At 42.3% G+C, this 14,327-nt stretch overlaps 1 protein-coding gene across 1 annotated transcript in view; it reads left to right on the top strand.

Moving 5' to 3' along the window:
* The first annotated feature begins 306 nt into the window (after positions 1-306).
* The window catches only part of Wnt2 (Wnt family member 2), a 40,618-nt gene continuing 26,597 nt past the window's right edge, over positions 307-14,327 (top strand). Inside the window, exons 1-3 of the mRNA XM_038319712.1 lie at positions 307-499; positions 2,491-2,717; positions 7,654-7,931. Of these exons, the coding sequence (XP_038175640.1) occupies positions 417-499; positions 2,491-2,717; positions 7,654-7,931 (588 nt within the window). The 5' untranslated portion in view covers positions 307-416. The remainder of the gene's footprint in view (positions 500-2,490; positions 2,718-7,653; positions 7,932-14,327) is intronic.

Raw genomic sequence — 14,327 nt, 5'->3', positions numbered from 1 at the left:
CCCCTCTTCATCCGGAGGTATCTCTTGCCATCGTTTATCCCACTCCTCTATAAAACCTGGTGCCCCCCACGCCCCGCCTGGCGCAGCGCCCCCTTCCTTGGCTGCGCCTGGAGGGGAACCGAAAGGACAGGGTGCGCGGGAGGCACGCAGAGCTTGGGGTTGCCTGCGCTCGCATCGCCTGGGGAATTGGCTGTGGGCGAGGCAGTCCCGGCTGCCCTTTATCGCTCGCTGGGCTCGTCTTTTGAAACTTTATCAGTGAGTCTCACCACTAGCCGCAGACGCGAGCGGCGGGGGGGCGGGGGCGCAGAGGCGCCGGCAGCCGTGACGAGGCGCTCCCGGAGCTGAGCGCTTCTGCTCCGGGCACGCATGGCGCCCGCACACGGAGTCTGACCTGATGTAGACGCAAGGGGGTTAATATGAACGTCCCTCTCTGTGGAATCTGGCTCTGGCTCCCTCTGCTCTTGACCTGGCACACCCCTGAGGTCTGCTCTTCATGGTGGTAAGTCCACGCATATGGGCGCGGTGCTGATGGATTTTTGGAGATGGAAGGGGGGACCCTACTGGTCGCATAGACTCTCCCTGGCTATTGCCCAGTCCTGGTAGTTGTGGATTCTGGAGCAACATGGTCTTATCAGAGCATCCTGAGCCTAACCTCTTTGCTTTTCTCCAAAACCCAGTTTAGCTTTGACAACTCCAAAAACATCCCCATGCCCCACAAATGAGAGCTCTAATGTTCGGATGTTTGGATCCAGCTGAATGAGAGCAAAAGCAGCCAATATCTTATTCCGCTGAGAAATGTGCTAGCCTGGTCTCTAACTGTAGTAGAGATGATGTGTGTGTGTGTGTGTGTGTGTGTGTGTGTGTGTATTCACCTTAAAAACGACAACAGCCACCACCCACCCCAACATCCTCAAAAAAAAAAACTGCCTCAAGATAAATCAATCCAGGCAGTTGGAGTTGTAGTACCTGAAGCCTGGGGTTTTGTATTATTTCCCATCCTTCCACATTCCTGGTCCTTCACCCCAACAAGGCAGCCTCCAGATAGGAACTATTACTTTGATGCAAAACTACTAGATCTGAGATACCCAAGATGTTATCCTACTTGAAACTGTCTTCCTAAAGCGTAACTAGGCTGCTGTCTTTGTATGCTGATCTTTCGTTTGTGTAGTCTCTGCCTATGCAGAAATCGTCTCCACCTCTCAACTTTATGACCTTGCAAAGAGATGAAGTTGAGAGCTCTGTAACTTTCTTGTACGTAGACTACCAGGGTAGATATTAAAGTACTCCGATACCAGTTCAGAAAGATTGGCTATCTCCCCACCCCCTCACCCCCAACACACACATCTTTTTGTATTGGACAACGGTAAGACTCTCAGCCAAAGTCAGTGACTATTTAGACATCCAAGTGCCTGAGAGAAACAGAGCAAATCACTCAGATCACTGCTGCTAATGGGGCGGGGGTGGGGGGAGGGGGGTGAAAGCTCCTTCTTAAGCAAGTTGAACAGGGAGGCCTTTAGCCTTCCCTTTGCTAACACAGGACCAAAGAATGATCTATCAGATTGACCATTCCTTCAATAAAATGATTATTTCTGTTTCTATCTGTGTAGAAATATTATTCGTTGCTCCAGCATTTTGTCACATTGTCACAGCTGTAATGATTTTATGATCATATAAAATAATGGGCAATACAAGAAGAAGCTATTCCCCTTGTTTGGTTACTTCAAAAGACCCCTGTGGCAGCTTGGGTTATCCAAAAGGTACCTTTCGAAACGTTTCACGACTAATGGAGAACATCTGCCCAGAGATAATGATGCAATTTTTTGTTAAAGTCCCTTTTTGAAAAGTATTTTATGGTGCTATCGGAGTGATTCTTCCAAATATTTAGTGCTCTTGATAACAATAGAAGGATTTTTCCCCAAAAAAGTTTCTATAAGCACCAAAAGGAGCTAGAAAAGAAAACCATTTTAAGGACCCCTGAGTGTGGGAAGAACACCATGTTTGTAAGAAGAACTCAGTCTCGGATCCCAGCAGGTGCTAATGGGATCGATGCTGGCAGTTTTGAAGACATTTAGGTCAAACAAATGGGAGTGAGGAACTTCTAAAGGTCAGCTTCCTCCAAAGCCAAAAGCAGACATATGGCAGTCCCTGAGAGCAGGAGAGTTCTTTGAAATTCTTTCTGTGTTCTCCTAAGCACACTGCCCCCCTTCAAGCCCTGATCTTCACAGTGCTACTGCCTCCACCTCCCTTTCCAAAGCATCATTTGGTGGCCCCAAATCTGGGAGATAGTCGGCACTCTATTTGGAAGTAGCTTTGATCAGGTCATTGGTCATTGTCCCCTTGCCTGCTTCTGCACTGAATGGAAATTAAATAGCCCTTGCCTGCTAGTGTTAGCAGAAGAATTTGTGCTCAAACAGTGCTTTGGATGCTGGCCTCCTGGGGAACACCAAGCTCCCTTCACATCTCTTTTGCCTTTCTGTTGGTTTCTCACAGGTACATGAGAGCTACAAGTGGCTCCTCTAGGGTGATGTGCGACAATGTGCCAGGCCTGGTGAGCCGCCAGCGTCAGCTGTGCCACCGACACCCAGACGTGATGCGGGCTATTGGCCTGGGTGTGGCTGAGTGGACAGCGGAGTGCCAGCACCAGTTCCGCCAGCACCGCTGGAACTGCAATACCCTGGACAGAGACCACAGCCTCTTTGGCCGGGTCCTACTCCGAAGTGAGTCTCCTCCCTTCACGCAACTCCTCCCTGCGCCAGTGCTCAAAGCCCCTTTGCATGCTTAGTGGCATTCTGTTCCGTGAGTTTGTGCTTCGGGGTAGCATCATCTCATTCCAGAGATGAGAGTTGTAGCAGTCAAGGAACTATCTCAAGTCTATGTGTCTTTGGTGGAGCAGGGTTGACAGACGGCGGGCTGAAGGATTGCAGGCTGGTCTCCTTTCATGCTTTGCTCTGTCCATCCCTTCACTACTGCATGACCATTTGGGATCAAATTTTGTCTTTGGAGAAAAAAAAGCAACCACAGAACTCTTTTGACTTTCTTTTTAAAATGTCTTTCTGAGGCTTGAGCCTTTCAGAAGAATTTGATCTGAAGATCAAGATAGTGTGCTGATCATCTAAAGACTATCATTATTACTTAAGATAACTATGAAAATTTTGTGAGTAGAGACAGATCTTACCTTACCGTAACCTTTGACCTTTTGTTTGTCTAACCATGTCCGAGTCACTCTGTGTCTACTTGACACTATTTTCCATAGAATGTAAATTCCGCAAGGGCAGAGACTAGCCTGGATTTCTTTTTTCCACTTTAATTGGTGTCTGCGCATTGTAGGTCCCATTTCATTCATTTGCAACATGAACGACTAGGTAAACTTGTAGTGAGAACCTATTGCTCTTCCAGCTACATTTTCAGTAGTAAGAATATTTATGAATGAGGACTAAGGACCCTGAATGCAGAGATTTCTTTTTCTCTTCGAGGGAGATTTAATTAGTGTTTTCTAATTGATACAAGTGGGTCTTTAAATGTCTGAATATTGAAAGTAACGCAAAGCTAGTGATCTATTCTGATATAATCAGAGAAAATAAATTAAAGCCAAGTTTTACTTTCAAATAATATTCATCCACTATGCTGGCAGGAGTAGCATTCTTCAAGAAATAACTCTGCCCATTTGTTAGTTGGAAGTCTGACTAGAAATACAACAGTTTATGTGGAAAGACAGAAATAGAGAACTTTACACTTGTTTTTGCCCACCTCACTCCCTCCCATTCCCAAGAAAATCATCCAGGCTGTGCACTTGGTAATGCTTAACAGAGGGTGTTTCTGTCATCATCATAGGCTTTTATGAGGCCAAATGCATAAGTGAATGTCTCTAAAATCCCCCAAGGGCGGAGCACTCTCAGTCTTAGAGGATCCCGGCAGTTAATTTACTGTGATACTCTGCAATTTTATTCTCTAGTTTAAGAACTATATTCTTATGCATTCCTTTTGGAGTTTCGATATGACATCGCAAATTTTTGAAAGGATAATAGCAAATGTCAGCCTCATGGAATTTTCAGACTTCACCTAGATTAGTTCACCAGTAAATCAATTAGTGCTGGGCCTTGCCAAAGAGAGTTTGCAAATATCCGTCACAAGTCATCACGGGCTCCATTTTTCCTGATTAAAATAGATCAAGAGTTTCCAGCGATTTAAATTAGAGGAACTTCCCACTTATACTGGATAGCCTGTAGACCTCTTGAGTTTTTTTGCTTATGGAGGGGTGAAAAAAAACAGCCTTTAAATCACACATGAAAAGAAGTTATTTAAGTTTTTAAAATATTATTACGGGGCAGGGATGGAGGCAGGTGCAGGTGAGGAGACAAGTTTAAAACTGGTTCCTTTCTTTCCACTGTGTGTTCCTGAGAGTCCACTCAGCCTTTTCCTGCTGAGCCATGACACTGGCCTAAAAGAAAGCAGCTTCAACAAATGATCCAAAAGATGGCATCTCTGCCAAAGCTGAGGGTCAGTTCACAGAACACTTTGCAGAGTCACTGAGAGGGAAGAGGTTGTAATGGGAGAAAGCTGAACCCATTGACTTGGTCTAAGGCCTCATTGACTTGGCCTCAGGTAAATAAGGGCTTCCTACTGGGACTTCCTACAGACAATGCTGAGCCCTTTGCCAAGGTGCTCAAAACTTAAAACCCTCAAAGCAGCCCAGGGTTTGTTTCCACTCTTCGCAGCAGGCCAGCTTCTTCCCAGTTCCCTGCAACTGTCACTGGCGATTTTGCATTGGTTTGCAGAAGGCTGAATTTGGCCTAAGGCAGCTTAACCTGGAAATAATCATGAAATTCCAATGAAGTAATCCACAGACTTCTCACAGTTAATTACTTAGAGGGGCATTTCAATCTACAGTTGTGAAGAACTCTCTGTTAGAAGTGGAAATGTCCTTTTAGGTGATCTAGGAAGATGAAGGGTAACACCACTGTAAGGAGATGATTATGCTACTAAAATCTCCCATGATTACAGAGAAGTGGAGAGCAATTGCCTCATGTGCCCAGAGACCCGAGTAAAACAGAATGAATTTTATTTAAAACATTTGGAATTTACCTTTCACAGGTAGTGAAAAACCTAAACATAGTCTTTTAAGCAGATACCTCTGAAATTTTAGAATGGGCTTTAAAAACAAAAGGGGAATAGGAAGGTTCATCCTTGTAAGCTTCAAGAGGAAAAGACAAAAGAAAACGAGGACAGTAAAGATAGGATACAAGAAAGCATTTTAACCCGAATAAACCCTGACTGTATGCCCAGTACTGCTCGGTGCATTTCAGTCCTCAGACGATAGCAACTTCAACAGAAACATACTGGGAGACATCCATATCGCCATTCAGATTAGCACTTTATTTCAGTTGTGCTGGACTAAAGAAGAAACAGGGCTTCTAAGAAGCCCATGACCAAATTCTGTTTTGTTACAAGGCCAGATCCCAAAACACGCTACTGTTTCATACACAGCATTTTAGCAAGTCATCTAAAAACACTTAACTGAAAACATCTTCACTCCATGCCTACATGAACCCACAACATCTGGAGGTAAAACAAAAAGTTATGTGGCAATTTCTAGACATTAATGAATATGTTTAACTAATAACATATATTTAGAGAGATAATGTTTTTTTCCTTTGGAAATTATTTTGGAATTATAGAAAATTACCATTTTTTTGGTTGAGTCAGTAAGTTAATATGATTGTTTAGCTATCACTTGAGAATGAATTTTGTGCCTTAAAAACCTTACAGCTTTTGAAATACTGTGAGTTCCTAACATGCTATGATGCACATCTTCCATGCTTTTCCTCACTTACAAAATTTCTCACTCAAACTATAAGATTAGTGGCTAACACATTAAGCATGTGTGGTTATTTCCCCACATATGATATCTGTAAATATAGACACTGAACTTCAAATCCCAAACTAGGCTTTCAGTGATAAAAACAGACAACTATCAGCAAGGAATTTTTCAAAACTCTAAAAACAGATATATAATGAAAGTGTTATTTACCTAAAAGTCAGTAGACAAAATCAAGCCAGATTAGTTGCCACCTCTCTATTCCTGTTCACCTATGTGTGAGCCGGATAGCATAAGCTGAAACTTGTGAAGGTGTTCCCGGGAGCTCACAGGCCCCTGTCTGGAGCACTGCTTGCTACCTGTGACAAATACTCACCTAAGTGATTATCCCTGAAAATAACTGATTCCCTTTCCAATAGTTAGAGTTTGGGGTGGAGATATGCCTAAAAGGCTTGGGTAAGTGCCATCTAATATGGTGTAGATTTGAGTCCCTGGTTTCTAATACTGAGACGAGCAATGCAAATTTTGCAAGCGATGCCCAGTAACCTGTAGCGCAAAATGACAAGTGGAAATAAGCAAGGTTTCAGTGTGAAAAAGTGGTCTGTTCTCCCAGCTGGTGTGGTTCAAAGAGTCACACTGCTCTTGACAGATTGAACCACTGAATGGTTCTCTGCTTTCTGCCTTGCCTTGGCATTAGCTTGTCCAGCCTCTATTTTGATTGTTAATATATTTGCTGCAGCAACCATTAATAAAAAAGCTGTGCTAATAACAATGAAATACAGTTCCACTTGAAAAATGAGGTGCACGCAGACCCCCAAAGAGCCTTATATCTGTCACTCTACCACAACACTGTGTTATGAGTTACTACAGATTATTAAAATAATTTAATGTAGTTATTGCCCTGAAATATGTACCTCTCAGCCTGCAAGTGAAAGTAGGCTGCTCTCTAATAAAGAACAAGTCTACAAAAGCCCCCAAAGGGTTCTTGCCCAAGTCTAATTATAGGTGGTAAATTTGTTTCTTTTCAGAAAAACCAAAGGAAAAGCTTTTCACTGTCTCTGACCCCATACCAATGTTTAGTGCAGGTGTTCCAGAAGAAAGGGAAATCACCTTAGAAGTTAGACACAGTATGCAACCCAAGGATATTGCATATCACCTTCAGCAATCTTCCAATTACTTGTGAAAGTCGATGGCAAGCCAGCGCTCCCGTCTTTACTGCCAGGAGCTGGTGGCTGCCTGAATTCTCTTCCCACCTGAGCCCCAAGATTTCCTTGATGTCAGTATTTCACTGTCTGTAGGTTAAATTTGCCTTAATATCTTCCATAATGCTAGAGATGTGGAAGGGCGTTTGTTTGCTTTGGCCTCCATGTCTTGAGTTCAAGCAGTCTTCCACCCCCGCCTCTGGGGTAGCCAACACTATAGTCACACGCAACAGTATCTGTCTTGACAGGTTTTTTTTCCAAGCTGTGATGACTTCTAAACCAATACCATGGAATGAATGATAGAGTTGTAGAATCCAGACTGTTTTATAGAAGGAGAAACGAAGTGACTCATGCCGGTCCTAATCTTATGGGACATCTAGGGTTTGGGGTGAATGTGACTTGCTGAAACCAGGAACAAGGCTATTATTTTATCTTTTCTACTCTGTCTTTAAGGGGAGTTGGACATTAGAGATCTGAATGCATCAAAGCCTACTTAAAGTGATTCATATTAAAGAAATAGCCTGGGATCTTGAAAAGAATCCTTGAACACCATAGGAAATGCACCATGTGACAGCAAAGTGAAGGACTTTAAGAGACGCTCTCTGACCACTTTTAAGAAAAGCATTTTTATTTCAGGTAGTCGGGAATCTGCCTTTGTTTACGCCATCTCCTCAGCTGGAGTTGTATTTGCCATCACCAGGGCCTGTAGCCAAGGGGAATTAAAGTCCTGTTCCTGCGACCCAAAGAAGAAAGGAAGTGCCAAGGACAGCAAAGGCACCTTTGACTGGGGTGGCTGCAGCGACAACATTGACTATGGGATCAAGTTCGCCCGTGCATTTGTAGACGCCAAGGAAAGGAAAGGGAAGGATGCCCGAGCCTTGATGAACCTTCACAACAACAGAGCCGGAAGGAAGGTAGGAACCACTCTCCCGCTCATTTGAGGACCCTGTGGCGCTGGGACTCATTGAGACAGAGCTTACCTTCAGATTTCCTGGAGTTGACTAAATGCTGTATAGACACAGCTTCCTTCCCACTGTACCCCCAGCCCAGGGCCACTTGTTCTAAAGAGTACCACCAACTCGGCTGAGACATCCCCACCCATGCCCCACCTTCTTTCCCACAGCTGAGTTCAAGGAGTCCACCCCATTGCTATGCACACTGGAGTGAGTCAAGTACTTTATGATCCCTCTGGGTAATGTGGAGTCCAGGCAGGAGGTATCAACTGCCAGGCAGATAGTTCTTCATCCTGAATAGCAATAGAATATTGAACACTTGTAGGGTGCATCAATATCCAGAGCATCTTCTCCTAGATTTTCCATGAAAGCAGTTCACCAAGCCTGGTAAGTTGGCGTCTCCTGAGTGGCTTCTTTGGAAGCCAGACCCGGTACTAAGTATCAAGCCTCCCCCACTTTTTATGCTACTGGTTGAATAAGAGAGCCAAAGAAACACCCTTATCATTTCATCCTGATGAACCTCCTGGTCCATAGGAATCTAGTCTCCAAGCACCTTTCAAACACCCATTTGGTGCATTAGGAAAGTGAAGCCCCCAAGGTTCTCACCAGGAATTGGTCAGAGGTCAGGACTAGAACTCAAGCACTTCAGCCTAGTATCAACCTGCATCAGTGCCCGTGGTCAAGGCATTAATGAGGTAGGACAGCTCAGATGGCACTTGGCCAGAACGACAAGAGAACCAGAATGTTGTTATCTCTGCCTTTGGTCATAAAGTAGAAACTGGCTGAGATAAACAAATATTTGGTCTAAACCACTAAAAGATAATCTAATTGCCAAAAGAAACAGCTGTAATTTGTCTTTTGTCAATAAAACATGAAATATGCCTGATATTAATTTGTAAAAAAAAAAAAAAGATAAGCAAAAAAGTGGAAGGTGTGGAGGAGGGACTGATAGGCGAAAGCAAAGGAAAAGCATAGAACAGAACTGTTTGGATGAAATCCCCTTACTGTGCCCCTGAAAAGAGCAAATCTCATTGCAAAGAAGTTGAAGAAAGGGACTCTTACTCCGCAACTTGAAATAGGGTGAGTGTGGCCCGAGCTGTTTACAAACAGTGCCTGTTTTGAACTTAAACATTAACATTCTTCATTCCCGTGAAGCTGCGAACTTACAGTGACCACTGCCAAGAGTATAGACTAGGGTTGTGCAAGCCTCCAATTGGTAACTGCTGTTTGCGCAATGATGTAGATAAAAATAATCTATACTGGCCTTTGTTTGGACGCCGATAGAGCGCGTGTACGTTGTAAAGTGTGGTGTCTTGGATAGGAGCTCGCTGCTTAATTATGTGAATGGGGTATTTTAACTGCATCTCTCTATTTGGAAAGGTAGGCTACATTGTATCCAAAAGAGTGTAACATAAAATATATGTTAAGCTTTTATAATAGCTCATTAGACACTGAATCTTCAAAACGATAGATCTTAGCTATTCTGAACCAGGTCCTACATAAACAAGTGTTTTAATGTAAATCACATGATTGTTCACTGCACAGAGGTGAACAGCTGTCGGGCCTCAGATGTTCTCCTGCCTACTCCACAAAACTTAGAAGGCTACTTTTGATTGGAATAAAAGTGCACACACTGACTTTTTAAAATGTGGCTTTAATTAATGGTGGGTGGGCAGAATTTTTTCAAGGAGATGCATGATGTCAGTGAATATGAACTTTAATGAGAGTAAATGTATTGAGATAAACATGCGTCTCTAATTCTCTTCTTGCGGTCATTAGGCCCCCAGTACCAACTCCCCCTTCTCACCAGCAGAAGGTCTGTGGAATCAAAATGAGCACAGGCTGAGCTCGTGTTTGAAGGCAGCCTCCTGAGCTAAGTTTCCAAGTGGCCCAGCTCTAGAAAATCTCAGCCCCCACCCCCGCCCCCAAGACTGACAGGAACATCAGTCAAGAGTTTTCTTTTGTTGCTTTTTAGTGCTTTCCAATTTGTCTGATAAGAACACCATCTACTTTTTTAAAATGAGAATATTGGTGGTGTATGTGGTGGGGGGAGGGGGAATAATATATTCTATTTGAAAGAAAAGTCATCTGTTCCAAGATATATCTGTTTAGTCAATGCTACGCCACAACTCAACACTGCCATCCACATAAGACCTCAATTTCCCCCAATAACTACAGTTAATTAATTTATTATGACAGCTGGTTAGAGCACCCTCATGTGTTTCTCTTCTGTAATACCATCTAAGTCTGTATTATTCTTTCTAACCATTTTCAAAAGACTTTATATTATTTTTCTGCTTTCATGTTCACTTGAAGTTTGTCTTTCATTGAGTCTAGTTTTCTGGTTCCAAACAGAATTAGGAAGTAAGTTCAACTGATTCTAGAATGTTGCTTCGCAGGTTCTTCAGGCTGTGAGTCTGAAGAAGCCATGCTGCTAAGTCTTGCAAGTTAAATTAAGGCAATGTTCAGTGAATGACCAGCAAACAACACCTGGTCAGGAGCACTGCCTGTTCTCTTCCGTGAGCTTGTTGTAAGGGGCTTTGAAATCAGTCTATCCTTTTTCTAAGAAGTAATAAATAAATAAATAAATAAATAAGAAGTAATAAAGTTCATTAAACTTTATTAAGAGAATCTGAATCAGAATAATCTTTCAATATAATCAAATGCTGCTCTCTAACAACTCTAGAAGTTTCCATAAGCATATGAATTTCCATAGCAGAATTCTATAAAAATGTCTTCTCCAAAGCCGCCTCTTATTATGGTGGAAACAGAAAGGACGTGTAATTCATTGGTCAGATTCACCTCAGCACTCATCTTGCGATAACAGCGGCCTTGCTCGCTGGTTTTGTCCCGTGCAATGTTAAATGAAATGTGCAGAATATGGGAAGATAGGAATAAGCAAGCAGCTCAGGCCTCTGGTGTGGAGCAGGTACTTAGAGAGGTCTCTTTCCCGTAAGCAGAGCCTACATTGTTTATGACTCAGGTAAGAGAAGCTGGCCCAAACCAAACATGAATTGCTATTAGGGTTTAGTCAGTCATTCCGTCTACAGACTCCTCTTCTGTGCAGTCCAGTGCGCATGTAAGACAAGCATAGTTTTGCCGATTTGTAGAGTCCTCTTAACTATTTTGTAAGAGGGTCTTCCCACATCTTCATAGGAACAAAATGTAGCCTCAATATGTCTAATTTCAGGTGGGAAATCGCCCGCAAGGAGTTAAGGGGCCCAGGTAGGGTCAGATGATAATGAGATACCAGACTCGGGGTTCAAATACCATTGTGTCTGCCCATAGGCATATGTCTGTATTTCCACATTGTCTCTATTTCTGAACCTTCTAGAAAAACAGCAGCTGCTTGCTGTCTTTGGAAGGTGGCTTTGGTGAGGACATTTCCCCTTGCACAGCTTCATCCCACAGCCTCTCTCAGGGAACATGGGGCTGCTCCTTGTTGTTTAATCTTTGTGTTTTTAATTTTTTCCATACAATCTATTCGGATCATAAGTTCCACTCCTTCAACTCCTTCCCACCCTACCCACCCACCCGTGTTCTTTCTCTCTCTTAAAAGACCAAAAACAAATAAAAACCAAAAAGCCAACAACACAAACCAAAGCATATCTATCAACTACTCCTGAGCACGAGGCTTGTCTGGAAGTGTGGTTGATGTACCCAGTGCCACTACGTTGATGAAAACTGATTTCCCTCGTCCAGTAGGTATCAATCGCAAACACCTCCTTAACCATAGGTGAGATTTTGTGCTCACCCCTTTTGTGTCTATCACTATCCTAGATTTCAAATTGTAATACAAAAGTTTAAGCAATAAAAACAATGTGCTATTGTAATAAAATGTTACAATATTTATAATAATAAAAACAGAAGCGTTGATGGATGGAATAAAATTGAAGACCCAGACATAATGCCACACACAAAGGGACACCTGATTTTTTGTTTTTTGTTTTTTTTTTGTTTTTTTTTTTTTTTTTTACAAAGACTCCTAGTTAGCAATTGATTTTAACAGGGAAATGATGTCTTAATGTTGAAAACATGGCCGTGGGTCATTGTGAGTTCCACTTAAGCAACTTGATCTCATTTGAAAGATTCACAGAATGTCAGCGAATGACAGACACTGCAAGTCTGGACGCACTGGGTGGTACTTAGTTCCAAAGAGGGCTTGTCAAAGCCTCCGGGACAAACACACCAGGGAGCACTGAGTCAGGTGAGAAAGCAGATAGAAGAGAGAAGTGCACGGCCACAAGAATAGCTTTTAGTCAGAGTAATGCTGGCATTCAAGTACAAGAAAAGCCGCCTCAAGTGGCATTGTAGGGAAGGGGCTGTTAGCTGAGGAGATAAATGTCTCACACACAGTACACACTCACATTCTCTCCCTCTCTTTCTCTCTCTCACACACACATATACACTCACATTCTCTCCCTCTCTTTCTCTCTCTCACACACACATATACACTCACACGCATGTTCTCATACACTCTCTCTTTCACACACACACACACACACACACACACACACACCATGAAGCCTACAAACTAGAGACAAGAGATTTCCCATAGAGAAACGCCATAAATGTGAAGAATGACCAGGGTTCCACAGAGAAGCTACTTTCAGACTTACTGGGAGCAAAAACAGGACATGTATCTTTGTCACACCTATGCCAAGGCAGTTGGATGCCCCTGGAAAGACACAATACTTTAGTTCAATTTTTACATATTCTTCAATTCCTTTTAACTCTGCTTTGAAAGAGTAATGGGTATCAAAGTTCAAACCTTTTATGATATATTTGAATTAATGATAAAAAATGGATTTATTAAAAGAATTGCAAGATTTCTTCTAGCTCCTTGAATTTTATGACTAGTCTCAAGTATTGGTTTCAGGACTATTATAGCTTGCTCTCTGATATTAACTATAAGACAGAGCATTTGGTAACTTTGCTGATACTGATTTTTGTAATAATAAAGCTTAATATTGTCCATGGTAATCATGAACAATTTCTAGCTATTGATGTCTTCTTGACACAGCCTTGGACAGGCTGCCTATAACATTTCTATAGCATTGCCATAGAAAACAAGATGTCCAAACATATGCACCAGGTTTCAAGAAAACCTAAAAGTTAAGTACACTTTCCACGTGAAAAGACAGGAGTATAATAAAGTGGCCAGAACTGTGACAAAAACTAACTGTATTTACTAATTGAAGTGATCTGAAAATTCAGTTCTGTTGCTACCCTGCATTTTGTAGGGGAGGACCTTCTAGAATGAGGGACTCCAGCATTCTGCCCAAACAAGTACCAGGCAAAGGTACAAGGCCTTTTGGGGGAGGGGGAGAGACAAGAAACAGTAAGCGTTTTTAAGTTCATCCACAGGAAATGCCTCCAAAGTAAACATAAAAAAATCAGTATTGTATAACTTATAGGGAGAACTTTAAGGTTAAAAAAATCTAAATTCTAAAAAAGATATCAAAAAGTAGATGCCCTGATACCACTTGAAATAAGTAATAAACAAATAATGGATGTGACTTCAGAGAACTGGAATATGATGAAAAAGAAATCCTACTCTTAAAAAGAAAGGAATATCAATGAACAAGGGAGTAAAACCAAACTGCACCGCAGAGCCAAACTGTGTTACCTCCTTTTCACCCTGCCCTTCCCATAAACATCCTCCAACATCTTTACAGGACACAAAGTTCAGCTCGCAAGTCTGTTTCCCAGCTGATCTCCTTAGTCCATAGTACTCAAAACTCCGATCTTGAGACATCGGAGTGAGCGTCCGCCTCCGTCTCATTAAACCCCAAATTAGTGTGTATTCGATACACTATACGTCTTCTTATGTCATATGAACCGAAACCCAACCAAAATTAAAGCTCTCAAACAGAGGATAACTCTTAACAAAGTCAGTTCAGTTCCATGAAGGTTCTGTTATTGGAGAATAACAGCTGAGTTATTGTGGAGAAGGTTGGTCTACGGAACTGCTAAGTCCCACATACACAAATCCCACTCCTTATATTTTCTACCTAAGCAAGCCCACCTACAGTCACTGTTTTTAATAGATGACAGAACTGAAGCAATCCCAGGACCTTACTGAATGTAATAAATGTTTGCAGAAGCCAACCAATTGCACTTTCTCTAACAAGCATTCCTGGCTTCCCTGGTTCCAGTGCGTGTACAGTTGAAGGATATAAATTGTTTCGGGGTTCAGGAACTCCTATCTTAGAGATGTGGGCCTGTCAAAGGATTTAATTGGTAATAAATGCGCTTGGCTCTAAGCCAATCTGGAAATTAAATAATGTGTTTTTAATGTGTGTTTCCTCAGGAAAACCGATAGGACCAGAAATATGTTGGCTGCTTTGTGAACTA

The sequence above is a fragment of the Arvicola amphibius genome, chromosome 2 (genome assembly GCF_903992535.2).
Source record: "Arvicola amphibius chromosome 2, mArvAmp1.2, whole genome shotgun sequence".
Lineage (NCBI taxonomy): Eukaryota > Metazoa > Chordata > Mammalia > Rodentia > Cricetidae > Arvicola > Arvicola amphibius.
This window is presented reverse-complemented; position numbering and strand designations above follow the sequence as displayed.